Source organism: Oncorhynchus clarkii, unplaced genomic scaffold (genome assembly GCF_045791955.1).
Source record: "Oncorhynchus clarkii lewisi isolate Uvic-CL-2024 unplaced genomic scaffold, UVic_Ocla_1.0 unplaced_contig_11936_pilon_pilon, whole genome shotgun sequence".
In the NCBI taxonomy this organism is placed as follows: Eukaryota; Metazoa; Chordata; class Actinopteri; order Salmoniformes; family Salmonidae; genus Oncorhynchus; species Oncorhynchus clarkii.
Window position 1 is genome coordinate 767,501 of NW_027261146.1, and position 26,862 is coordinate 794,362.

At 43.9% G+C, this 26,862-nt stretch overlaps 2 protein-coding genes across 2 annotated transcripts in view; one reads left to right on the top strand and one right to left on the bottom strand.

Moving 5' to 3' along the window:
- LOC139405418 (Na(+)/H(+) exchange regulatory cofactor NHE-RF2-like) overlaps positions 1 to 3,685 on the bottom strand; it is a 26,875-nt gene extending 23,190 nt beyond the window's left edge. Inside the window, exons 1-2 of the mRNA XM_071147741.1 lie at positions 3,479 to 3,685; positions 1 to 312 (exon numbers count right to left, since the gene is read on the bottom strand). Of these exons, the coding sequence (XP_071003842.1) occupies positions 1 to 312; positions 3,479 to 3,685 (519 nt within the window). The remainder of the gene's footprint in view (positions 313 to 3,478) is intronic.
- Positions 1 to 26,862, top strand: part of LOC139405396 (alpha-2-macroglobulin-like) — an 81,679-nt gene that overhangs the window by 47,991 nt on the left and 6,826 nt on the right. The window contains exons 2-21 of the mRNA XM_071147714.1: positions 18,172 to 18,259; positions 18,443 to 18,623; positions 19,005 to 19,161; positions 19,681 to 19,733; positions 20,070 to 20,090; positions 20,349 to 20,514; positions 20,603 to 20,687; positions 21,494 to 21,644; positions 21,746 to 21,866; positions 22,314 to 22,423; positions 22,554 to 22,727; positions 23,518 to 23,751; positions 24,538 to 24,604; positions 24,679 to 24,824; positions 24,959 to 25,108; positions 25,444 to 25,596; positions 25,735 to 25,822; positions 26,007 to 26,157; positions 26,412 to 26,637; positions 26,720 to 26,846. Of these exons, the coding sequence (XP_071003815.1) occupies positions 18,174 to 18,259; positions 18,443 to 18,623; positions 19,005 to 19,161; positions 19,681 to 19,733; positions 20,070 to 20,090; positions 20,349 to 20,514; positions 20,603 to 20,687; positions 21,494 to 21,644; positions 21,746 to 21,866; positions 22,314 to 22,423; positions 22,554 to 22,727; positions 23,518 to 23,751; positions 24,538 to 24,604; positions 24,679 to 24,824; positions 24,959 to 25,108; positions 25,444 to 25,596; positions 25,735 to 25,822; positions 26,007 to 26,157; positions 26,412 to 26,637; positions 26,720 to 26,846 (2,647 nt within the window). The 5' untranslated portion in view covers positions 18,172 to 18,173. The remainder of the gene's footprint in view (positions 1 to 18,171; positions 18,260 to 18,442; positions 18,624 to 19,004; positions 19,162 to 19,680; positions 19,734 to 20,069; positions 20,091 to 20,348; positions 20,515 to 20,602; positions 20,688 to 21,493; positions 21,645 to 21,745; positions 21,867 to 22,313; positions 22,424 to 22,553; positions 22,728 to 23,517; positions 23,752 to 24,537; positions 24,605 to 24,678; positions 24,825 to 24,958; positions 25,109 to 25,443; positions 25,597 to 25,734; positions 25,823 to 26,006; positions 26,158 to 26,411; positions 26,638 to 26,719; positions 26,847 to 26,862) is intronic.

Genomic DNA, 26,862 nt, shown 5'->3' on the forward strand with positions numbered 1-26,862 from the left:
CCTTTTCTTGGTGCCAATCATCAGGCTTGACGTCGGCGATCGTGTATCCGTCCTTCTGGGTGAGGCAGAGGTGTGTTTGACTGCTTTAGTGAGGATGTGTATGGGTGAGGGTGAGGGTGAGAGGACTTCCCCCTGGGCTACAGGGGAGGCTGAGGGGGAAGTGAAGTGGGAGGGCCGGGGAGAGAGATTGCCCATCTCAACGGCGAGGTCCTCTGTGCAGGCCAGCCCGTGACTACGCAGGTAATCATCTGTCTCTTTGTCGATGACCAGCAACCTGGTGCGATGCTCCACTGTTCTGATACGATGCACTACCTAGGGGGAAGAGGGCGATAGAGACAGCAACACAATTAGACCCAACCAAACCACGAGAAAACACTACCTAGGGGGAAGAGGGCGATAGAGACAGCAACACAATTAGACCCAACCAAACCACAAGAAAACACTACCTAGGGGGAAGAGGGCGATAGAGACAGCAACACAATTAGACCCAACCAAACCACGAGAAAACACTACCTAGGGGGAAGAGGGCGATAGAGACAGCAACACAATTAGACCCAACCAAACCACGAGAAAACACTACCTAGGGGGAAGAGGGCGATAGAGACAGCAACCCAAATAGACCAAACCAAACCACGAGAAAACACTACCTAGGGGGAAGAGGGCGATAGAGACAGCAACCCAATTAGACCAAACCAAACCACGAGAAAACACTACCTAGGGGGAAGAGGGCGATAGAGACAGCAACACAATTAGACCCAACCAAACCATGAGAAAACACTACCTAGGGGGAAGAGGGCGATAGAGACAGCAACCCAATAGACCCAACCAAATCATGAGAAAACAAAAAGATAATTACTTGACATATTGGAAAGAATTAACAAAAAAACCAGAGCAAACTAGAATGCTATTTGGCTCTAAACAGAGAGTACACAGCGGCAGAATACCTGACCACCGTGACTGACCCAAACTTAAGCTGTACTTCCTAACCTCCTGCCCAATGTATGACCATATTAGAGATACATATTTCCCTCAGATTACACAGATCCACAAAGATTTTTTTTTTTTTAAACAATTCTGATAAACTCTCATATCTACTGGGTGAAATTCCACAGTGTGCCATCACAGCAGCAAGATTTGTGACCTGTTGCCACAAGAAAAGGGCAACCAGTGAAGAACAAACACCATTGTAAATACAACCTATATTTATGCTTATTTATTTTCCCTTTAGTACTTTAACCATTTGTACATCATTACAACACTGTATATATATATATAATATGACATTTGTAATGTCTTTATTCGTTTGGAACTTCTGTGAGTGTAATGTTTACTGTTCATTTTTATTGTTTATTTCACTTTTGTATATTATCTACCTCACTTGCTTTGGCAACGTTAACACGTTTCCCATGCCAATAAAGCCCCTTGAATTGAATTGAATTGAGAGAGAGGAGGGGAGAGGGGGAGGAGGGGAGAGAGGAGAGATATAGGGAGAAAAAGAGAGAGGGGGAGGAGGGGAGAGAGGAGAGATATAGGGAGAAAAAGAGAGAGGGGGGTAAATTATTAACTGCTATCACATTTTTGTTGGTCCGTTCATAGTCATGTCAATAAAGCACAAATTGTGAGAGATGAAAAACTATGGAGAGGAAAGAAGAAGAAGAGAGAGATGAAAAACTATGGAGAGGAAAGAAGAAGAAGAGAGAGAGATGAAAAACTATGTAGAGGAAAGAAGAAGAAGAGAGAGAGATGAAAAACTATGGAGAGGAAAGAAGAAGAAGAGAGAGAGATGAAAAACTATGGAGAGGAAAGAAGAAGAAGAGAGAGATGAAAAAGAGGATGAGAGAAGATATTTTAGACGAGGTGAGGAATAATGACAGAGCCAACAGAGGGATGGTGGCAGAGGACAAGGAAGACTGGAGAGAGAGAGAGAGAGAGAGAGAGAGTAATAGGTTAACATGGAGAGTAGGGCTGTCAATTCCATTTAAATTAAAAGTAAACCAAATTCCAAGTCCAAATTTTCCTCATTGAAGAGAATTAGAATTTCAGTGTAGACTACTTCCTGAATGGGCTGGAATTGAACTGGATTTGACCCCAACCCTGCTGGAGACAGGGGTAGTTAAAGGTTTAAAAGGTGATCCGACCACATCTATGGCAAATAGCTGTTGGTGTGACAACCTCAACCCAGTTTCAAAGACCTGAGTTTGTTTTTAACACACATAGTTCCAGCTCCACAATACCTTCCATTGATTCTCATGACAATAAGGGCTCATTTGACCCAGTTCACTGTCCATCCCCTAAGGCTACGGGAAGTTCGTCTGTAATGTATTTTTCGTTATGTGTCGGACACCGGGAAAACTACATGTCACCGTTGACGTCGGCTAAATGGGATCTAATCACATCTAAATCTTAAATGGGCAAACAGGTAGAAGGTAACCTCTTGTCTGTGGTTCACACGCATACTGTAACACACTCAAACGGACACACACACACTCAAACGGACACACACACTCGAGTCGCACTCACACACACACACACACACACACACACACACTCAAACGGACACACACACACACACACACTCAAACGGACACACACACTCGAGTCGCACTCACACACACACACACACACACACACACACACACACACACACACGGACACACACACTCAAACCGACACACACACTCAAACGCACACACACACACGAGTCCCACTCACACACACACACACACACACACACACACACACACACACACACACACACACACACACACTCAAACGGACACACACACACACACACACACTGAAACGGACACACACACTCGAGTCGCACTCACTCACTCACTCACTCACACACACACACACACACACACACACACACACACACACACACACACACACACACACACACACACACACACACACACACACACACACACTCAAACGGACACACACACACACACAGAGAGAGAAAGAGAGACAAAAGAGAGAGTATACCTGACCACTGTGACTGACCCAAACTTAAGGAAAGCTTTGACTATGTACAGACTCAGTGAGTATAGCCTTGCTATTGAAAAAGGCCGCTGTAGGCAGACCTGGCTCTCAAGAGAAGACAGGCTATGTGCTCACTGCCCACAAAATGAGGTGGAAACTGAGCTGCACTTCCTGTACTTTCTGCCACAAGAAAAGGGCAACAAGTGAAGCACAAACATCATTGTAAATAAAACCCATATTTATGTTGATTTATTTTCCCTTTTGTACTTTAACCATTTGTACATCATTACAACACTGTATATAGACATAATATGACATTTGTAATGTCTTTATTCGTTTGGAACTTCTGTGAGTGTAATGTTTACTGTTCATTTCTGATTATTTCACTTTTGTTCATCTATTTCACTTGCTTTGGCAATGTAAACATATGTTTCCCATGCCAATGAAGCCGTTTGAATTGAAATTGAATTTAGAGAGAGAGAGCACTCACTTGATAGTGCGTCTCGTCTTCCACGTTTTCCCCGTTCACTTCCACGACCCGGTCCCCCGCGCGCAGCCCCGAAAGCTCCGCGGACGAACCGGGTTCCACTTTCCGTATGAACTGTCCGCCTTTATTCCGTTCGCCGTGAAGGTGAAAGCCGTACCCGCGTGGCCCTTTCGTTAGGAAACAAAGCCGCGGTCTCAGCTCCCACTCCATTCTATAGAATGTCCGTGTGAAAAATCTAGAGTCCGATGAAAGTCTGAAGTTCCTCGAACCTGGAACCAGGTTAGGTTAGGCTACCTATCCCAGGTAGGACAGGAGTTTCAGTCCGAAGGAACGATCACAGACATCCGCGGCCCAAAACTCCCCTTTCGCCATGATGATGCGCATTGGTGTGACTGTGCTGAACACAGACAAAAGTATCCAAACCACAAAGTCAAAAGAAAGACATATACACGTTGGCTACTCAAAAGGAGGAGAGATGTCAATCAATCCGAAATAGCAGCACACAGTCTAACACTAACCCCACAGTCCCCGGGGCTGGAAAAAAGATAACGTAAAGTTGTTCAACTAGGACACTGAATTACAGTAGATTACCTCGAGCCTACCCGAGGGTTTATCCAGAAGATCAAAGATTAAGGAATAGCTGCTTCACACACACAGTAGCCTAAATCCCCGTCAGTGTGTGTCTGTGTAGCCTAAATCCCCGTCAGTGTGTGTGTGTGTGTGTGTGTGTGTGAGGGAAAGAGAGAGAGAGGGAGAGGAAGAGGGAGAGAGAGAGAGAGAGAGAGAGAGAGAGAAAGAGAAGGAGAGAAGGCTATCCTGTCCCACTCCGTGCTACAGTGGCAATGACGAATAGCAACAGGTGCCTCTGCGTTCCGATCTGTTCGCAACTGCACAGCGCGACACACACACTCTGCTGTAAAAACACTCCTGGGAGAAATATGATGATACATTGCCCATATAGGCTAAAAGAGATCCAGGAAGCGCTTATATACCTGCTGCCCGAGTCCCACGCCTGATAATACATCTATTTCCCGTTATATAGTCTGGATACACTGATCTAAGGTCAGTTTTGCACACCCCAGTCTAATGGTTAAGGTCGGGGTTGAGGGAGGGTGATCTGATCCTAGATCTGTGCCTATGAGCAACTTCTACTGCCGCAAAAGGCAGGTAGTTTCATGATTGCGACCTGGATAAGAGGGAAGTCTTCCTCATCTGTTGGCTGTGAAAGAAAGAGACAGAGGAAAAGAGGCTGAGAGAGGAAAAGAGAGAGAGAGACAGAGGAAAATAGGAAGAGAGAGAGAGGAAGAGAGAGAGAGAGACAGAGGAAAAGAGGAAGAGAGAGAGAGGAAGAGAGAGAGAGAGACAGAGGAAAAGAGGAAGAGAGAGAGAGGAAGAGAGAGAGACAGAGGAAAAGAGGATGAGAGAGAGGAAGAGCGAGAGACAGAGAGAGAGTACACTAATAATTAGGGGTTCAACAAGGGTTCTTCTAAGATCCTCAACATTCTTTGAAGAACCTTAGGGTTCGTGGAACTGAAAATTGCCCCCAAAAGGTTCTTCCAAGAACCCCATAGGAGGTGGGGTTCATTGTGGAACCTCCTTAGTTGTTGGGGGTTCTTGCAGGAGCCTAACTGCCCAACTGAAACATTTGGATTTGAAAGGACAGCAGGAACTTAACTGAAGAACGTAAAGATCTCCTCAATTTAAGATAAGGTTTGTCCCTTGTATGATTTAAATGTATATTGTTTTATGATGATACCATCCATCTTTTCATATTTGTGCAAATCTTTCTAAAACAAAGAAAATGGACACAATTCAGTGGATATCAATCAACAAATAGGTAAGAATACCTACTGTAGGCTATAGGAATATGTTGAAGGCTATATGAATATCTACTGTAGGCTATAGAAATATGTTGAAGGCTATATGAATATGTACTGTAGGCTATATGAATATGTTGAAGGCTAGAAGACTATGTTGAAGGCTATATGAATATGTACTGTAGGCCAGAAGAATATGTACTGTAGGCTATAAGAATATGTTGAAGGCTATAGGAATATGTTGAAGGCTATATGAATATGTTGAAGGCTATATGAATATGTTGAAGGCTATAGGAATATGTTGAAGGCTATATGAATATGTTGAAGGCTATAGGAATATGTTGAAGGCTATATGAATATGTTGAAGGCTATATGAATATGTTGAAGGCTATATGAATATGTTGAAGGCTATAGGAATATCTACTGTAGGCTATATGAATATGTTGAAGGCTATATGAATATCTACTGTAGGCTATAGAAATATGTTGAAGGCTATATGAATATGTACTGTAGGCTATATGAATATGTTGAAGACTAGAAGACTATGTTGAAGGCTATATGAATATGTACTGTAGGCCAGAAGAATATGTACTGTAGGCTATAAGAATATGTTGAAGGCTATAAGAATATGTTGAAGGCTATAAGAATATGTTGTAGGCTATAAGAATATGTTGTAGGCTATAAGAATATGTTGTAGGCTATATGAATATGTTGAAGGCTATATGAATATGTTGAAGGATATGAGAATATGTTGAAGGCTATATGAATATGTTGAAGGCTATATGAATATGTTGAAGGCTATATGAATATGTTGAAGGCTATAAGAATATGTTGAAGGCTATATGAATATGTTGAAGGCTATATGAATATGTTGAAGGCTATATGAATATGTTGAAGGCTATATGAATATGTTGAAGGCTATATGAATATGTTGAAGGCTATATGAATATGTTGAAGGCTATAGGAATATGTTGAAGGCTATATGAATATGTTGAAGGCTATATGAATATGTTGAAGGCTATATGAATATGTTGAAGGCTATAGGAATATGTTGAAGGCTATATGAATATGTTGAAGGCTATATGAATATGTTGAAGGCTATATGAATATGTACTGTAGGCTAAAATAATATGTACTGTAGGCTATAAGAATATGTTGAAGGCTATAAGAATATGTTGAAGGCTATGAGAATATGTTGAAGGATATGAGAATATGTTAAGGCTATATGAATATGTTGAAGGCTATATGAATATGTACTGTAGGCTATATGAATATGTTGAAGGATATGAGAATATGTTAAGGCTATGAGAATATGTTGAAGGATATGAGAATATGTTAAGGCTATAAGAATATGTTGAAGGCTATAAGAATATGTTGAAGGCTATGAGAATATGTTGAAGGATATGAGAATATGTTGAAGGCTATGAGAATATGTTGAAGGATATGAGAATATGTTGTAGGCTATAAGAATATGTTGAAGGCTATAAGAATATGTTGAAGGCTATGAGAATATGTTGAAGGATATGAGAATATGTTGAAGGCTATGAGAATATGTTGAAGGATATGAGAATATGTTGAAGGATATGAGAATATGTTGAAGGATATGAGAATATGTTAAGGCTATGAGAATATGTTGAAGGATATGAGAATATGTTAAGGCTAGCTGTATTGGGTGCAGATGACTGAACTGCTCACTTTTGTGTCTGTGTCTGCAGGTATGAAGACGAGGAGGCATAAAATAGTATGTCAATAGGTATTGGTATGTTATGCAGATCACATACCATCCTCCTCCCTTGCCTCTTCAATAAATATCCCACAGGCCTCTACATTATGGACAAGGTATGTTTATGAAAACATAAGGAATACCTGACATGATGACTCCTTGCTGTCCCCAGTCCACCTGACTGTGCTGCTGCTCCAGTTTCAACTGTTCTGCCTTATTATTATTCGACCATGCTGGTCATTTATGAACATTTGAACATCTTGGCCATGTTCTGTTATAATCTCCACCCGGCACAGCCAGAAGAGGACTGGCCACCCCACATAGCCTGGTTCCTCTCTAGGTTTCTTCCTAGGTTTTGGCCTTTCTAGGGAGTTTTTCCTAGCCACCGTGCTTCTACACCTGCATTGCTTGCTGTTTGTGGTTTTAGGCTGGGTTTCTGTACAGCACTTTGAGATATCAGCTGATGTACGAAGGGCTATATAAATAAATTAGATTTGATTTGATTTGATGAAAACCATTATCAAAACAGGTTTTTTCATTCACTTTCACCACAGAAACCAAGGTATGAATACTGTCGTGTGCATGTTTTGTTAATCATCTGTATAATGACTATTTTTTTGGATTCACAGACTTCACCCTCCCTACAGGAAACCTGTTTGATCCCCATGCACTGCTAAATCATTCATAGCCTGGTTCCTCTCTAGGTTTCTTCCTAGGTTTTGGCCTTTCTAGGGAGTTTTTCCTAGCCACCGTGCTTCTACACCTGCATTGCTTTCTGTTTGGGGTTTTAGGCTGGGTTTCTGTACAGCACTTTGAGATATCAGCTGATGTACGAAGGGCTATATAAATACATTTGATTTGATTTGATTTGATTCTGGCTGTGGATACGGAGAACATCAACACATTAACATCAACACACCAGAGGATATACCCATCGGACTTGGGGCTCTGCTGGGACTTTACCTCATATCTCCAGCAGGAGGCACTCTTTCCCCTGGTCTAAAAAATATCCCAATGCCCCAGGGCAGTGATTGGGGACATTGCCCTGTGTAGGATGCCGTCTTTCGGGTGGGACATTAAACGGGTGTCCTGACTCTCTGAGGTCATTAAAGATCTCATGGCACTTATCGTAAGTAGTAGGGGTGTTAACCCCGGTGTCCTGGCTAAAATCCCAATCTGGCCCTCATACCATCACAGTCACCTAATCATCCCCAGTTTACAGTTGGCTAATTCATCCCCCCTCCTATCCCCTGTAACTATTCCCCAGGTTGTTGCTGTAAATGAGAATGTGTTCTCAGTCAACTTACCTGGTAAAATAACGGTAAAATAACATATACATTTAAATATTTTTTACATTTTGCTTTCCCATTAAAATCATAATAAACACTGAGAACTAAAATATTGTGTTGTTGTTGTTGTTGTTGTTGTTATTATTGTTATGCGTATTGATAATAATAATGGGGGGGGAGTTAAAACAAGATTCTGGTTCTTTGAGGATCCATTAAAAGGGGTTCTTTGATGACCTTATAGGGGTCCTTATAGGGGTCTTTATAGGGGTCCTTATAGGGGTCCTTATAGGGGTCCTTATAGGGGTCCTTATAGGGGTTTCTTATAGGGGTCCTATAACGGATACTCCAGGAACCTTTACCTTTTAGAGTGTAGTCGGTAGATAAGAAATAGCGTTAAATGAACAGGCTATTGTTGTATAAATGTGTTTAATAGTCTACACAGGGTTGAGTGGGCTATTCAAATGGCTACCTAGAGTGTTTCTTAAAGTCTACACAGGGGTACAATTAGGTTAGGTTAGGGTTGAAAGTTGGGTTAGGGTTAAAAGTTGGGTTAGGGTTAAGGTAAGGGCCAGTTTTAGATTTTGATTAATAGTTTTTTGCAGGTCAGCAGTGTCCTTGTTGTGTCTCCCGGGCTGCAGTGTCCTTATTGTGTCTCCCGGGCTGCAGTGTCCTTTTTGTGTCTCCCGGGCTGCAGTGTCCTTATTGTGTCTCCCAGGCTGCAGCGTCCTTATTGTGTCTCCTGGGCTGCAGTGTCCTTATTGTGTCTCCTGGGCTGCAGTGTCCTTATTGTGTCTCCCGGGCTGCAGTGTCCTTATTGTGTCTCTCGGGCTGCAGTGTTCTTTTTGAGTCTCCCGGGCTGCAGTGTCCTTATTGTGTCTCCTGGGCTGCAGTGTCCTTATTGAGTCTCCCGGGCTGCAGTGTCCTTTTTGAGTCTCCCAGGCTGCAGTGTCCTTATTGAGTCTCCCGGGCTGCAGTGTCCTATTGTGTCTCCCGGGCTGCAGTGTCCTTTTTGAGTCTCCCAGGCTGCAGTGTCCTTATTGTGTCTCCCAGGTTGCAGTGTTCTTATTGTGTCTCCCAGGCTGCAGTGTTCTTATTGTGTCTCCCAGGCTGCAGTGTCCTTTTTGAGTCTCCCGGGCTGCAGCGTCCTTATTGTGTCTCCTGGGCTGCAGTGTCCTTATTGTGTCTCCTGGGCTGCAGTGTCCTTAATGTGTCTCCCGGGCTGCAGTGTCCTTATTGTGTCTCTCGGGCTGCAGTGTTCTTTTTGAGTCTCCCGGGCTGCAGTGTCCTTATTGTGTCTCCTGGGCTGCAGTGTCCTTATTGAGTCTCCCGGGCTGCAGTGTCCTTTTTGAGTCTCCCAGGCTGCAGTGTCCTTATTGAGTCTCCCGGGTTGCAGTGTCCTATTGTGTCTCCCGGGCTGCAGTGTCCTTTTTGAGTCTCCCAGGCTGCAGTGTCCTTATTGTGTCTCCCAGGCTGCAGTGTTCTTATTGTGTCTCCCAGGCTGCAGTGTTCTTATTGTGTCTCCCAGGCTGCAGTGTCCTTTTTGAGTCTCCCGGGCTGCAGTGTCCTTTTTGAGTCTCCCGGGCTGCAGTGTCCTTATTGTGTCTCCCAGGCTGCAGTGTTCTTATTGTGTCTCCCAGGCTGCAGTGTCCTTTTTGAGTCTCCCGGGCTGCAGTGTCCTTATTGTGTCTCCCAGGCTGCAGTGTTCTTATTGAGTCTCCCGGGCTGCAGTGTCTATAGAGTCCTATCAGTGAGATTCAGTGGAAAACTAAGTCAATATAGTTGAAGTAAATAGTTGATGTAGGACTAGGATATATATCCATCCAGGATGTTTGCTTCCTGGATGCTCATCTGTTTCTTGACTCAACTAGAGAGAGCTCTTATTGCCTAATCACACGTTTAGGTTATTATAATTAGGTTATAATAATCTCTTGTGGATGGACTATGTAAACATAAATGGTGTTTCTGATCAAATTACGCAAGATTTAAGTTGTGGGTTACCCGAGATGAAGTATAACTGTGTATAAGGGACTCTTCCATCAGTAAATGATGGATTAGACCAATAGGCCTACAGTTGTTGGATGCTGTAGAATCAAATAGTAAGGGAAAAATACACATCCAACCCTGTTTAGAACACAGGAATACTCATCCAACCCTCTTTAGAACACAGGAATACTCATCCAACCCTGTTTAGAACACAGGAATACTCAGCCAACCCTCTTTAGAACACAGGAATACTCATCCAACCCTTTTTAGAACACAGGAATACTCATCCAACCCTGTTTAGAACACAGGAATAGCATAACATTGACTATAAATTTGATCTAGTAAAAAACAGAACCAAGACCAAGTAATGGGAATAATAGGCAATAGTCTCCTAAGTGTCTTATTCTGACCCACTGTACAGCAGCACCACCTGGAGGACGGTTATATAAATGCATTTCACACCATGCCACAAAATAAAGAGCACATTTCTAATAGATTTTTGTTGTTGTTGTAAAAGGTAATATGATACTTACAGAAAAAAAACTGTAATTGTCCTTAAAGTATATGTATATTTTATTACTAATGTTACGGCCACGACTACAACAACAAAATACTTAAATACATGTAGTTTTGTCCTTGAAACCTTTCATCAAAATACTGTAGAATTCCATTCATTCCTATGGAGGAATGCTCCTACTGGGGAGTGTCAATATGGTAGACCAGCGGTTTCAAAGCATAGAGAATGATAGAGGCCTCTAGTGGCCAAAAGGCTGTATAGCATGGGTAGCACCATTTAGAGCTTCCACCATTTTTATGTACTCAACTGGGTGGGACTTCCAACTTCATTGGCTGATCACTCCTGGTGACCATGTTGGAGTGATGTCCTACCAGGACAGCCAATCGTGAGAAAGAAAATTGACTACTTCAAAATGGATATTGCCTCATGCTGTCACAGGCGCTACAGCGTACCACAGTATTAGTCATAATACCCATAAAACCTAGTGGTCAAACAAGGAAATGTTTATCATAAAGAACTACAGGTGCCTACACGAAACACAGCCCTTATTTGAAACATTTCTGCTGATGTAAAAAGGTTTTTTTGTAAATACATTTGATTTTGATTTAAAAGAAGAAAATTGACTACTTCAAAATGGAGATGGCCTCACAGACGCCATCATGGGAATGATATGGGGATTTCTCTATTATTCTCTATGATCTCAATGGAGTCATGGGGAAGAACTCAATTGCATACTCCTCGCGTCCTCTTTCCTCGTCTCCTTCTCAAAACCCATTGGAGGAAAAGGTCAGAGGGGCGGGACCTTTAGCTTTCTCATCCAATGGGTTTTGAGGAGGAGAGAGGACGTGAGGAATATGCAATTGAGATCTTCCCATGTGCAATGTGTCTGAAAGTTGGCGTTACGAAAGATGTGGGTGGATCAACAGAAGTGCGTGTATGGAAAGCGAATCAGCTAATTGGGTAGATTTGTTTCCACTCAAGAAAGTTTTGTGTGGCTGATTGGGCTGTACAACTTGATAAACCAGTGTAGCATATTGGCTATTCTCCTAACCTGCTACGTTAGTTCTCCTAACCTGCTACGTTAGTCCTAACCTGCTACGTTAGTTCTCCTAACCTGCTACGTTAGTCCTAACCTGCTACGTTAGTTCTCCTAACCTGCTACGTTAGTTCTCCTAACCTGCTACGTTAGTTCTCCTAACCTGCTACGTTAGTTCTCCTAACCTGCTACGTTAATTCTCCTAACCTGCTACGTTAGTTCTCCTAACCTGCTACGTTAATTCTCCTAACCTGCTACGTTAATTCTCCTAACCTGCTACGTTAGTTCTCCTAACCTGCTACGTTAGTTCTCCTAACCTGCTACGTTAATTCTCCTAACCTGCTACGTTAGTTCTCCTAACCTGCTACGTTAGTCCTAACCTGCTACGTTAGTTCTCCTAACCTGCTACGTTAGTTCTCTTAACCTGCTACGTTAGTCCTAACCTGCTACGTTAGTCCTAACCTGCTACGTTAGTTCTCCTAACCTGCTACGTTAGTTCTCCTAACCTGCTGCATTAGTCCTAACCTGCTACGTTAGTTCTCCTAACCTGCTACGTTAGTTCTCCTAACCTGCTACATTAGTTCTCCTAACCTGCTACGTTAATTCTCCTAACCTGCTACGTTAGTTCTCCTAACCTGCTACGTTAATTCTCCTAACCTGCTACGTTAATTCTCCTAACCTGCTACGTTAGTTCTCCTAACCTGCTACGTTAGTTCTCCTAACCTGCTACGTTAATTCTCCTAACCTGCTACGTTAGTTCTCCTAACCTGCTACGTTAATTCTCCTAACCTGCTACGTTAGTTCTCCTAACCTGCTACGTTAATTCTCCTAACCTGCTATGTTAATTCTCCTAACCTGCTACGTTAATTCTCCTAACCTGCTACGTTAGTTCTCCTAACCTGCTACGTTAGTTCTCCTAACCTGCTACGTTAGTTCTCCTAACCTGCTGCATTAGTCCTAACCTGCTACGTTAGTTCTCCTAACCTGCTACGTTAGTTCTCCTAACCTGCTACATTAGTTCTCCTAACCTGCTACGTTAATTCTCCTAACCTGCTACGTTAGTTCTCCTAACCTGCTACGTTAATTCTCCTAACCTGCTACGTTAATTCTCCTAACCTGCTACGTTAGTTCTCCTAACCTGCTACGTTAGTTCTCCTAACCTGCTACGTTAATTCTCCTAACCTGCTACGTTAGTTCTCCTAACCTGCTACGTTAATTCTCCTAACCTGCTACGTTAGTTCTCCTAACCTGCTACGTTAATTCTCCTAACCTGCTACGTTAATTCTCCTAACCTGCTACGTTAATTCTCCTAACCTGCTACGTTAGTTCTCCTAACCTGCTACGTTAGTTCTCCTAACCTGCTACATTAATTCTCCTAACCTGCTACGTTAGTTATAACCTGCTACGTTAGTTCTAACCTGCTACGTTAGTTCTAACCTGCTACGTTAGTTCTAACCTGCTACGTTAGTCCTAACCTGCTACGTTAGTTCTCCTAACCTGCTACGTTAGTTCTCCTAACCTGCTGCATTAGTCCTAACCTGCTACGTTAGTTCTCCTAACCTGCTACGTTAGTTCTCCTAACCTGCTACATTAGTTCTCCTAACCTGCTACGTTAATTCTCCTAACCTGCTACGTTAGTTCTCCTAACCTGCTACGTTAATTCTCCTAACCTGCTACGTTAATTCTCCTAACCTGCTACGTTAGTTCTCCTAACCTGCTACGTTAGTTCTCCTAACCTGCTACGTTAATTCTCCTAACCTGCTACGTTAGTTCTCCTAACCTGCTACGTTAATTCTCCTAACCTGCTACGTTAGTTCTCCTAACCTGCTACGTTAATTCTCCTAACCTGCTACGTTAATTCTCCTAACCTGCTACGTTAATTCTCCTAACCTGCTACGTTAGTTCTCCTAACCTGCTACGTTAGTTCTCCTAACCTGCTACGTTAGTTCTCCTAACCTGCTGCATTAGTCCTAACCTGCTACGTTAGTTCTCCTAACCTGCTACGTTAGTTCTCCTAACCTGCTACATTAGTTCTCCTAACCTGCTACGTTAATTCTCCTAACCTGCTACGTTAGTTCTCCTAACCTGCTACGTTAATTCTCCTAACCTGCTACGTTAATTCTCCTAACCTGCTACGTTAGTTCTCCTAACCTGCTACGTTAGTTCTCCTAACCTGCTACGTTAATTCTCCTAACCTGCTACGTTAGTTCTCCTAACCTGCTACGTTAATTCTCCTAACCTGCTACGTTAGTTCTCCTAACCTGCTACGTTAATTCTCCTAACCTGCTACGTTAATTCTCCTAACCTGCTACGTTAATTCTCCTAACCTGCTACGTTAGTTCTCCTAACCTGCTACGTTAGTTCTCCTAACCTGCTACATTAATTCTCCTAACCTGCTACGTTAGTTATAACCTGCTACGTTAGTTCTAACCTGCTACGTTAGTTCTAACCTGCTACGTTAGTTCTAACCTGCTACGTTAGTCCTAACCTGCTACGTTAGTTCTCCTAACCTGCTACGTTAGTTCTCCTAACCTGCTGCATTAGTCCTAACCTGCTACGTTAGTTCTCCTAACCTGCTACGTTAGTTCTCCTAACCTGCTACATTAGTTCTCCTAACCTGCTACGTTAATTCTCCTAACCTGCTACGTTAGTTCTCCTAACCTGCTACGTTAATTCTCCTAACCTGCTACGTTAATTCTCCTAACCTGCTACGTTAGTTCTCCTAACCTGCTACGTTAGTTCTCCTAACCTGCTACGTTAATTCTCCTAACCTGCTACGTTAGTTCTCCTAACCTGCTACGTTAATTCTCCTTACCTGCTACGTTAGTTCTCCTAACCTGCTACGTTAATTCTCCTAACCTGCTACGTTAATTCTCCTAACCTGCTACGTTAGTTCTCCTAACCTGCTACGTTAGTTCTCCTAACCTGCTACATTAATTCTCCTAACCTGCTACGTTAGTTATAACCTGCTACGTTAGTTCTAACCTGCTACGTTAGTTCTAACCTGCTACGTTAGTTCTAACCTGCTACGTTAGTTCTAACCTGCAACGTTAGTTTTCCTAACCTGCTACGTTAGTTCTAACCTGCTACGTTAGTTCTAACCTGCTACGTTAGTTCTAACCTGCTACTTTAGTTCTAACCTGCTACGTTAATTCTCCTAACCTGCTACGTTAGTTCTCCTAACCTGCTACGTTAATTCTCCTAACCTGCTACATTGATTCTCCTAACCTGCTACGTTAGTTCTAACCTGCTACGTTAGTTCTAACCTGCTACGTTAGTTCTAACCTGCTACGTTAGTTCTAACCTGCAACGTTAGTTTTCCTAACCTGCTACGTTAGTTCTAACCTGCTACGTTAATTCTAACCTGCTACGTTAGTTCTAACCTGCTACTTTAGTTCTAACCTGCTAGGTTAGTTCTAACCTACTACGTTAGTTCTCCTAACCTGCTACGTTAGTTCTAACCTGCTACGTTAGTTCTAACCTGCTACGTTAGTTCTAACCTGCTACGTTAGTTCTAACCTGCTACGTTAGTTCTAACCTGCTACGTTAGTTCTCCTAACCTGCTACGTTAGTTCTAACCTGCTACGTTAGTTCTAACCTGCTACGTTAGTTCTAACCTGCTACTTTAGTTCTAACCTGCTACGTTAGTTCTAACCTGCTACGTTAGTTCTAACCTGCTACGTTAGTTCTAACCTGCTACTTTAGTTCTAACCTGCTACGTTAGTTCTAACCTGCTACGTTAGTTCTAACCTGCTACGTTAGTTCTAACCTGCTACTTTAGTTCTAACCTGCTACGTTAGTTCTAACCTGCTACGTTAGTTCTAACCTGCTACGTTAGTTCTAACCTGCTACGTTAGTTCTAACCTGCTACGTTAGTTCTAACCTGCTACGTTAGTTCTAACCTGCTACTTTAGTTCTAACCTGCTACGTTAGTTCTAACCTGCTACGTTAGTTCTCCTAACCTGCCATGTTATGGATAAAAGGATAAATAGTGTATTGCTTTTAAACATGTGTATGTTTTTTTCTCCTCTGACAAAACAAACGCTGATTCAAACTGGGTTTGGCAGATTTCAAAACTCTTCTGCAGTAGGAAACATGACTATCCTCAATGAAAGGTGGCTATCAAAGAGAGGACGACACTCTTCCCGTTTGCCAACCAACAAACTGACACACTGCTCGACCACTCAACCACTTATTGGTTTCTGGGTCATGGAGTAGAGAGGACGGTCTTTTGCTCAAACAAGAATCTCCCCAACTCTGCAGTTACCCATACTTGTCTCAATGGCCAATACATATGCCTGGTTCATAAACAAGTGGGAGGTGGGAATTTACCCGTTGTGAAGTCGTAAATACCATCTGGATGCATTGAACAGTGCTTTGAACTCGTTGAGAAAAACACTGATTGGCTAATGGCCAACAAGCTGTGCAAACCATAAACTAACAGTAAAGCCATCATGCATGTAAACCAATTATAGTGTTCAAAAACCATATTAATACACTGAACACAAATATAAACGCAGGAAGTAAAGTGCTGAGGAGTATTTCTGTCTGTAATAAAGCTCTTTTGTGGGGAAAAACTCATTCTGATTGGCAGGGCCAGGCTCCCAGTGGGTGGGCCTGGCTCCCCAGTGGCTGGGCCTGGCTCCCCAGTGGCTGGGCCTGGCTCCCCAGTGGCTGGGCCTGGCTCCCCAGTGGCTGGGCCTGGCTCCCCAGTGGGTGGGACTGGCTCCCCAGTGGGTGGGACTGGCTCCCAGTGGGTGGGCCTGGCTCCCCAGCGGCTGGGCCTGGCTCCCCAGCGGCTGGGCCTGGCTCCCCAGCGGCTGGGCCTGGCTCCCCAGCGGGTGGGCCTGGCTCCCCAGCGGGTGGGCCTGGCTCCCCAGCGGGTGGGACTATGCCCTCTCAGGCCCACCCATAGCTGCGCCCCTGCCCAGTTATGTGAAATCCATAGATTAGGGCCTAATGAATTCATTTCAGATGACTGATTTCCTTATATGAACTGTTACTCTGCAAAATCTTTGAAATTGTTGCATGTTGTGTTTATGTTTTGTTTAGTATAGATAGCTTTTTATAAACAATGTTTTGTTGTTGCATTTAACTCCTGAAAGTTCTCGAGGTAATTTCAGTAGTAGATGACAGAGGTCAGCATGTGGAGAAGTGGGAGCTCGGGATGATAGAGGAGTTTCCCACTAGTTGGAGGGCCGTTCAAGTGGATTTTCCCAGTCCCATGTGGTAATTTCCCACTTCCCACTTGGATACGAACGCATCAATAGTGCAAGCAATTCAGGGTTTATGTAGTCCCACAATGATCTGGCCCGGGAGGAGTTGGCACATGGTGATACGGGATTCCGGCATGAGCCAGGTGCCGCCAAAGGCGAATTCGGTTCAAAACAAGGTTAAGCACGTGGAGTAATGATTTAGGATAGTTTCATATGCATGTCATTGGCCTAAGTTTTCGGTGTTGACAAAATCCCCATTATGTGCTTTAGCTGCCTTTCCAATATTGGAAAACTCGACCATTTTATCGAAAAGACATGATGATCCTGAACGATGCACCATGCTGCCTTGTTGACTATTATGAATGGGCAGCGCAGGTTCCTTTTGAGAGGCACTCCTCCCTACCGGTTATGCCCGGTCAAGTGCAACCCAGGTTCAGCTTAATCGAACGCCTTCAATATCCAGCAGGTGTGCGCGCTTAGTAACTAGAAAACAAATCCGGAACTAGCCGCGCACCTGCAGGATATTTAAGAAGACGTGACCGAGTCTTCTCATTTCTAAATCGATATACAAATCGCGGTGGTGAGTATCCCTTGGCCACAGGTGTTATGGCAACTTGTGGTGCAATCATTATTCACATAACAGGTCGGCGATTAACTTCTAATAAATTAACGCTTAACATTTTTATTTTATTTTTTTACATTCCTTTGATCTTTTACAGGCTATAGCAAATGCACTCTAAAAGGGTTTAGTAACATAGTCTAGTGTGCATAGTCTAACATTGATTTTGTTAGTCACTCACTCCGTTATCATTAAAATGGCATAGTCATGGGAATGTCTAGAATTGACGGACATAAGAGTGCATTTGGCCTCTTCTTTCTGCCCATTGGCAAAATGATTAATTGCATGAAATTGATCATACAATTGTTAAATTATTTGCCCAATGGTAGAATGACAGGAAATGAACTTGCAGTAGGCAGGTCTTCCTAGTAGGAATACTAGTCATAACTGGTTTGACAATTGCCCGCAATCTGTATCCCATCTAGACACAACCTGTATACAGTGCAGTAGGAATACTGGGTCATAACAGACTTGTTGGTTTATTTTTCTCCTTTAGTCATGGTTCTTCCTGGGCTTCAGGTTTGGAGATGGATCCTCTTTGCCTGCACTCACTGGCTTTGTGTCTGTCAAGAGACTCTAAGACCGTAAGTCCATCTGCAGTTAGAATTTAGTGGTCAGACCTGCTTCTCTCGTCCCGGTTTAACATTCTCTTGTCAGAGCAATTTTTCATCTCCCCTTTCTGCAGGTCTTTATCCCCCTGTATATTTCACCTGGCTTTGTGTTTAGAGATGTACTGATGTTCCTGTTGCCGGGTGTGTTCTCTGTAGGGTTTACATGGTAGCTGTTCCTGCAGTGATCCAGGCAGGCTCAGAGGCCAAGCTTTGTGCCAGCCTTCTGCAGCCCAACGAGACCCTGGTCATGACCGTATCTCTGATGGCCGACGGGCAGAACAAGAGACTTCTCCACCAGAGTTCTGACCAAGAGTTTCACCGCTGTGTCCAGTTTCAGGTCAGCCCAGCACTGGTGGTCATCCAGAACCATTCCATTAAGAGTGGACTGTACTGCTCAGCTTTGATGCACCGCTTAGGTTCTTTGTGCAATGGCAGCTTATTTTATGGTTAATGTCAGTGGTGACCTACCAGAACTTTTCTGTGATTCGGGCTTCAATTTGTACCAGGTTTTGATTGAATGCTAGTATATACTATTGAGACCATTTATATATCTAACTTACAGCAGGCTGAATGCATAATGGGATCCCTGCAGTAGTTAAACGGTCTACCTTGAAGTGGCTAGTGGCTCTTACCAACTGGGCCACACGGCACCACATTTGAATGTCCTATGTTATCGGTCCGTTTGTTCACCGTGTGTCCCTGTTTCCGGCCCTGACAGGCCCCTCATGTGAAGAGCGACAAAGTGCTGAACTTTAAGGTGGAGGTTCGAGGGGAGACTTTTCTATCAACAGAGGAGAGAAGGGTCATGATCAAACCCTACAGCCCCATGACGTTCATCCAAACGGACAAACCAATCTACAACCCAGGACAAACGGGTAATGTTAGAGCCGGTACACCTCTAGTCTGGTTGCTAAGAAACAGCCAATTCCGGGGCGTTGACCTTTTTGGGCCCCTGACCCCATTTTGACATCAACAGTTATCCACGACCCCACCGTGCTCCCTTTGTTAATTTGAGGCTATAACAGTTTTACAATGAAGTCCTGTCAGACTGACATCTGAAGGAAGTATTGTTTGAAATGCATCAGGCAATAATTGTGTAGAAAAGAACAGATCATTGCTGGCAATGCTCTTCCCCAGTCTGGTCCCGTCCTCTGTTTTAACGTCATGCATTATGAGGATTGTAGAGGGAAACGGTAGACATCTGAAGAGCCTTGTTGTTCAGGAATGTGGTGCAGATGCAGTAAATCCCCCTGGGTTCACTCAGGATATGTACACTGGAATCAGGCTGGGAATCCTCAACCAGTATTTCTGGGAATCCTTGGAATTGAGAAAGTTGCCTGAAATGATGCTTCTAATATTCTCATTGTGTTTGTCTTGTCGTTGGCTGTTTACAGTGCTTTTTAGAGTCGTCACCTTGGATACCCATTTTAGCCCCGTCAATCAGCTGGTGAGTTGCAAATATACGTTTGACAATAGTATTTTAGTTAAGTCTCTACTATTTCAATCCAAGATGCAGAAGTGTCACAATACTGTGATGGACATAGCAGTCTGGTATTATGTACAGCAATCAACCAGCCAGGAGATGAGGCTTCCATTCATATAGGTCAGATTGGAATGTATGGGGTCATCTTTTCCTGAGATTGAATTGCAAATGCTACATGTGATGTTTACATTAAGTGACCAAGCCAATCACCTGTCTAGTAGCTGTAGACAGCGATGCTCTGTTTTGGCATTGGAGTTCTTAATGAAACCTGACCCCATCTCTTGTCTTTGCCCTTCACAGTACAACATTGTGGAACTTGAGGTAAGATCCTTGTTGGTGTAACTTTATGTTGACTGTCAGTGTAAAGACTGCAGCATTATGACTCCCCCTGCTAGCTAGGTCCTCACTTCCACCTACTGTAGAAGTTGGCTAAATGCATCCAATCAGCCTTGTGTGTAATCTGGGCCCTCTTCAGTAGATGACTGTTGCAGATAGAATTGACTCCTTGTCCTGTATACTGTTGTGAACTTTCCACAACGTTGTGTCCTGCTGAACATGCCCCTTCCTATGAACCAACAGGACGTTAATCACAACCGGATTGGACAGTGGGTCAACACTACATCCAGTGGCAACATTCTGCAGCTTTCTCACCCCCTGAACTCTGAAGCCCCTGTAGGATCCTATACCATTGTAGTGTGGATTGGTGAAGAGAAAATCTACCACAACTTCAAGGTAGAACAGTATGGTAGGTCGAGTTTCTCTTTCATGCTCGGTGATGTTGCATCACAATCCCGGAATGTTCTGGAGTTCACTGCTGTTCTTTCTATCTGTAGTTTTGCCCAAGTTTGAGATCAACATGAACCTCACTGACAAGATCAGCGTTGTTCAAGAGGAGTATGAAGTGAAAGTGTGTGCAGAGTGAGTAAACACTATTGGTGATTTGCAATGTACTGTAGTTACAAGGTGATGTGGAACTCCACTACATGTCATTAATTATCTCATTACGCGAAGGCAGACCTGGGTTCAACTACTATTAGAAGTATTACATTTACTTTCACATTTCAAATGAAGGATTTGAAAATACAAGTAAATAACATTGTATTGGTCACAACACGTGTTTGGTTCATGTTGAGGGTGCAGCGATATAGATGATCAATGTCAGAGGTATAGAATACAGTATAAACATATGAGATGAGTAATGCAAGGTATGTAAGCATTATTAGTGACTAGTATTCCAATGATGTCAAGTCTGTAGGCAGCAGCCTCTGCTAGTACTGTAGCTTCATTTGATAATACACTTGGAAATTGTTATGCATTCGTGGATCCTCTAATACACTTATTTAAATATAGAAGTCCTTAAATATGCATGTGGTCTGCATTAATGGCCCATGCTAATTGAAGACCTATAGTGCTACTGCTCAAGTCTTCAACTGCTGCTAGGATCCCTGAGATTTGTTAGTGGCATTTACGTGACCAGCTGGTTCTTCGGTCATAAAGCATCTCAGATTAGGATGGCTGTTCTAGGATCAGGTCCCAGCCTTGACATGTGACCTCGTTCATTATGATCTATAGTTAAAACTGATCCCGTTCTGAGGCTCTATGAATACAGGTCCAGATTCATTGACCGTGTTCAACGCCTGACTTCAAGCATTTAGGTCTTACGTTTTTAATATGGTAACTGGATGCAGGAAGTTGACACTTGTCTTGTTGTGAATTGAAATCAGATACACGTATGGGCAGCCTGTACCTGGTAAAGCAGGGGTGAAGTTGTGCCGACCTTTGGTGGACAATGCAGTGATACCAATAAAAGTTGATGAGCGAAATCCACAAGGAGTTCCTGATTACACACCTCCATGCCACAAAGAGTCAATAGAGGTCTGTCTGCTTTCCTAAAACGAGTAGTGCTGTTTTTACCAACATATGACATTTTGAATGGGATTTAAATGTGTTTTTGTGGTTCTGCCTGCTTTTCCTAGATGGACCATACTGGCTGTGCTTCTTATGTCTTCAACATGGCACTTTTCACAAAGAACGCAGGAGAGAAATTGCTGGGAGACGTGTTTAGTTTCCATGCAGAAGTACAGGAGGAGGGGACAGGCAAGTCCTCATCACAATCATTATGAGATGCGTCATGTTGACTCAATACAAAACCCTTCATTTCACTTCAGCTGATGGCGACGTAACTATTGGCTGTTTCATTAGATCAGGTTCCCTAACTGTCCTGGGGTTCCCCCTGGGTTCATGTTTTGGTTTTTGCCCGAGCGCTACACAGCTGACTGGAATAACCATCTCATAATGTAGTTGTGATTTGAATCAGCTGTAGTGCCAGGGCAAGAAACTACAAGGTGCACCCAGGGGGGGGGGGGGGGTCCCAGAACTGAGTTTGGGTTACTCTGCGTTGGCTCAAGGTTGGTAAGAAAGAGCTTTTTGACCGTTGGTGCTACAGCAGGGTTTTATATAATGCTGTTTTAATGTTCTCTGAAAGCTGCACTGCAACTCACTTTCTGCGTTGTGAAATATACCATATTTGTTTTAATTTGACAGGTATTACACTGTCAGAGGAGAGAAATGTAGAGCTCTCCTATGTGATTGGAGAATTCACATTTGTTGACACGCCCCAAATCTATGAGCATGGATCAATTATCGAAGGCAAGGTAAGTCCAAATGGTGTTCCTGTTGCATTGTGGATGCTTGGTTTGTCCTGCTTCCTGAACTACCAGTATGTGGTGTCACTTCATTCATACAACCCCCCCCCCCCCCCCCCCCCCCCCCCCTTTTCTTCAGATAAATGCTGTTCGATTTAACAACACACCCATCTCTGACATGTTAGTCTACCTGTTCGAGGAGAAAGGCTGGTCCTCATATCTACGACTACAGAACCTAACCACGGACAGTCGTGGTATTGCCAGGTTCTCCGTCAACACAACCAGTCTGCCCAAAGAGAATATTAACCTCGTAGTAAGTATGATTCCTTCTAGGTTTGAGAGACGTTATACTCGATGCCAGTCTCTGGGACTATACAATATCTACATTTTAAATAGAACTATAACTAATTAAACTTTATTATATCTGATTAATAATGTTAATTCATAAGGAAGGGATTGTGGGTCTTTAAGCAGGCAAAAAGGGTTGTTAACCTATGGTTGAACCGACTCAACTTAGCTCTGGGATGTTTAGATAAGGTACAGTTCTCCATTATCTGGAACTGTCTTCTAAATAGTGATGGATGAAGGTGAAGATTCCAGAAGTGAATCTGGATAAGTGTGTGTCTGGAGTGAGCGAGCTAGTGGGTTGGAATCAACTTTTGAACCTGTTCTGTCCTGGTCATAGGAGGAAAGACATTTTATAACCTATGATGTCATATTTTGTATATAAACTGTTGGTGGTTTCATGGCAGCGAGCTCCGAGAATAAATACTGTCATCTAATTTTGATAAGACTGGTCCCTGTCTATTTTATACAAATAAGAATCTTACACATTCTTAAACGGAGTGCATTTAATTAATGAACACATAGGAATTGACATTCCTGTGACGGGGGAACCAAAATGTGCACCGCTTGGGCTCCCCAGGACAGTTGGGGAAACGATGCTCAGAGGTCATGACCCTAACAGGCTAGGTGGAAGTAAGGTGGATCTGTTACTATATTGCTTCCTGTCATCCTCTCAGATCCCCACTGTATATAGGACGGGCTCTAGGGGTTGATTTAGGATTGGGCCTTTAGTTACTATTCCTTTTGTTCCTTTCCAGGTGAGCGACGCCCCACAAGTGGAGTACCCAGGATACAGGGTCCCCTATTTCAACAGAGGGCAACACCTACTCTCGCTGATCCAGCCCGCTGCCCCTGACATTAAACCGTCCAGCTCCCTGGCTATTCAGAAGGTGGAGACACCACTGGCGTGTGGGCAGGCGGTGTCCATCACCATCCGCTATGCCATCGTAGGGGAGACTGTCCCAAAGGGCTCTGTGGCTGTCCTCTACCTGGTGAGTAGAACCAGGAACAACCTGCAAACCCATGGTGCCTCTCAAACAGCACCATATTTCCTATTTGCACTCCTTTTGACCAGGATCATGTCAGACATTTCCCAAGACACTTTCAAAGGAAGGATGTTCCTAAACTACACCAATACTCCTAATCAACCACTGTAACCCAACCTTGCTCGTGTTACAATTTGTAATGTATAAACAAAAAATTTAGCCTATATGAAATGGATGATGGGCATCCACAAATGAATAGGTGCTAACGTATCCTACTAATGGGAGTCCTGGATTTGTTAACCGTGTTACGTTTACCCCATGAGTCCAGGTTGCAACGTGTGACGACCCTCCCACTCTGTCTGCTGTATTCGGTCTTTGTTCTTGTTTCCTTATTAGGATGCCGGTGGGCGGAGTTGGGAGGGTCGTCAGCTTCATGGGAAACACCTGGGCCAGGTGTCTCCCAGGATAAATAGACCTCTTCCACATTCACGGAAGAGACTGTCTCCATGCAGACACCTTTGTAGATTGTGTTGTGGTTCTTGGTGGCCGTTTGTTTGTTTGCTTTGGCACCTTTCAACACCCTGCATTATCACATTCAAGCACGCAAAACTCACTTACACTACTGATTACTGATTACACACATCATTGTATATTTTCCTTAGTTGCTTTAGTTAATAAATATATATTTTGTTACTCCTTATCTCCACGTTGTCTCCCTTTGTTACGGGCTTTGAGCCGGTTCGTGACAAACGTCTCCACTCTGTTGCTGAGAACTGTTTCCTTTCCCTCCAGGCCTTGTCCAGAGGGGTCATAGTTCAGCATGGACACATCAATGTTACTGTGCAGCAGGACAGTCCTGGTGAGTGAGTTTCATGAAGTGATTCTGAACGTTCTGGAAGGTGCTTAATGAGTGACCTGCTCTTTGCGTTGCAGTAGCCGAGGGTGACGTCACCTTGACGTTGGCAGTGGTCCCAGAGATGGCGCCGGTGGTTCAGCTCCTGGTGTACAGTATGCTACCCAGTGAGACTGTCATCGCCCACAGCATGAACTTCCCCACTGAGAAATGCTTCAGGAACAAGGTGTGTGTGTGTGGAGGAGTCTGGCATATCCCCAGTGACTGTACATCACAAACATTGTTGTCATTTTATGAAAGGTGTCCAGTATTTCCATGCAGACTGTAATCATACCTGGAGTAATGGTATCTGTCTGCCAGGTGTTGGTGGAGTTCTCACCCTCCAACGCTGTCCCAGGGGAGGAGAACACCCTGCATCTCTCGGCCCGGCCCGGTTCCCTCTGTGGGCTCAGTGCTGTTGACCAGAGTGTTGGCATCATGGAGCCAGGGAAGAGGCTGGATGCTGACAAGGTAACACAGCTCACTGAAGTGAACAACAGTGGTACCACCATGCCTACTGTTTTGGTGGTGCTGGGAATACAACCAGTGACCACAGCAGACATGGAGTGGATCTGTTCACTGTTGGGAGCTTTTATCAAATGTGATGGGACTCATTCTCTGGCTTGAGGCCCACTTTCTATTGCCTCTCAGTAACAGGAAAGCACCTCCTTGTTGATGGGACAACTTTCTAAAAGTTTAGCAATGGACAACAAAATGGAGTGTTTCCCCAAGTAGTCGTTTCAGTCTGTTCTGTTTGGTCCCCAATGAACAAGGTCATTTCACACCTCCCTGTTGTCCCTTTCCAGATATTTGATTTGCTACCGGTCAAGGAGACGACCTATGTTCCCTACGAGCTTGAAGATCCAGTAGCATGTTTACGTGTTAGACCAAGGAGATCCATAATACCACACCCATATGGACCGTCTGAGCAGACAAATGATCCTTATGCAGTTTTTCAGGTAAATATTTCTGCCCAGTTTTCTCAACTTGAAGCCTCTTCTTTCTGGGAAGAATCAGTCACCATACTGTTACAATGTGTTAAACTTAATAGAATGACAAACTGACTTTTATTACTAAATTGGTTCTGCTTTTTCTAGACACTGGGATTGAAGCTAGCGACTAACCTGGATATAAGAGTACCTTCCTGCCTCAGTTACCAGGGGAACCAGTACTATCGCTCCTATGGTGAGATGTCCTTACCAACCCTTATTCTCATTGCCAAGTCTAATGAATCTTGGGTTATGGATGACCATTTGCTAGAATAACAAAGCCTGGTTAAACTGGTCTAAACACTGCATGCACTCACTGAGCCCAGCAGCATTCAGTCCATTTTTAACTTGACACTAATGGCCATGTTTTGTGTTGGTAGTAGCTTACAGCCTAATGGCTAGGCCTGGATCAGCGGGTCCTAGACTTGAAATGGCTGTGGCTGGTGGACTTGCCGCTCCACCTCCGCCACCCATACAGACGGTCCGTACATTCTTCCCTGAGACATGGATTTGGGACCTTGTGGAAGTTGGGTAAGTGCTCTGCAGAGTGAGGCTGACCTCTGAAAGCCCTCTTAGCTCTTGCCTCATATCCAAACAGTGGTGTAGATTAGGAACCTGAACCTCTGTAAACTGTAGGTCAGCTTTCTTAGGAAAGACCCTTTGACCTCAATGGGTGTCCCTGGTTAGATAAAGCTTAAATGCATTTGTAACAACAAACTGAAATTAGTCCTTGTCTATTAGACACGTGGTGGCTTTCTGTTTGAACTCTGACCTCTGTATTCCAGGGAGTCTGGATCTCTAGATGTCCCCCTGACAGTCCCAGACACCATCACCACCTGGGAGACTGAGGTCTTCTGCCTGGCCCCCAGTGGCTTCGGTCTGGCTCCTCTGGTGGAGCTCACGGTCTTCCAGCCCTTCTTCCTGGAGCTCACCCTGCCCTACTCAGTCATCCGGGGAGAGCACTTTGAGCTGAAGGCCACTGTGTTTAACTACCTCTCCAAGTGCATCATGGTACGACGCTGCACAAGGATGGTTTCTTGAGTTGTATTGTGTGTCGTTCCACGTTATCTTACCCCGTGTTCCTCTTTGGCAGGTTTCTGTGACTCCAGCGCTTTCCTCAGACTACACTCTCACACCCTTGCGTGATGTCCAGGACTCCTCGTGCTTGTGTGCCAATGGACGAAAGACCTTCAGTTGGACAATGGCCCCCTCTGTCCTGGGTTAGTCTTCATCTGT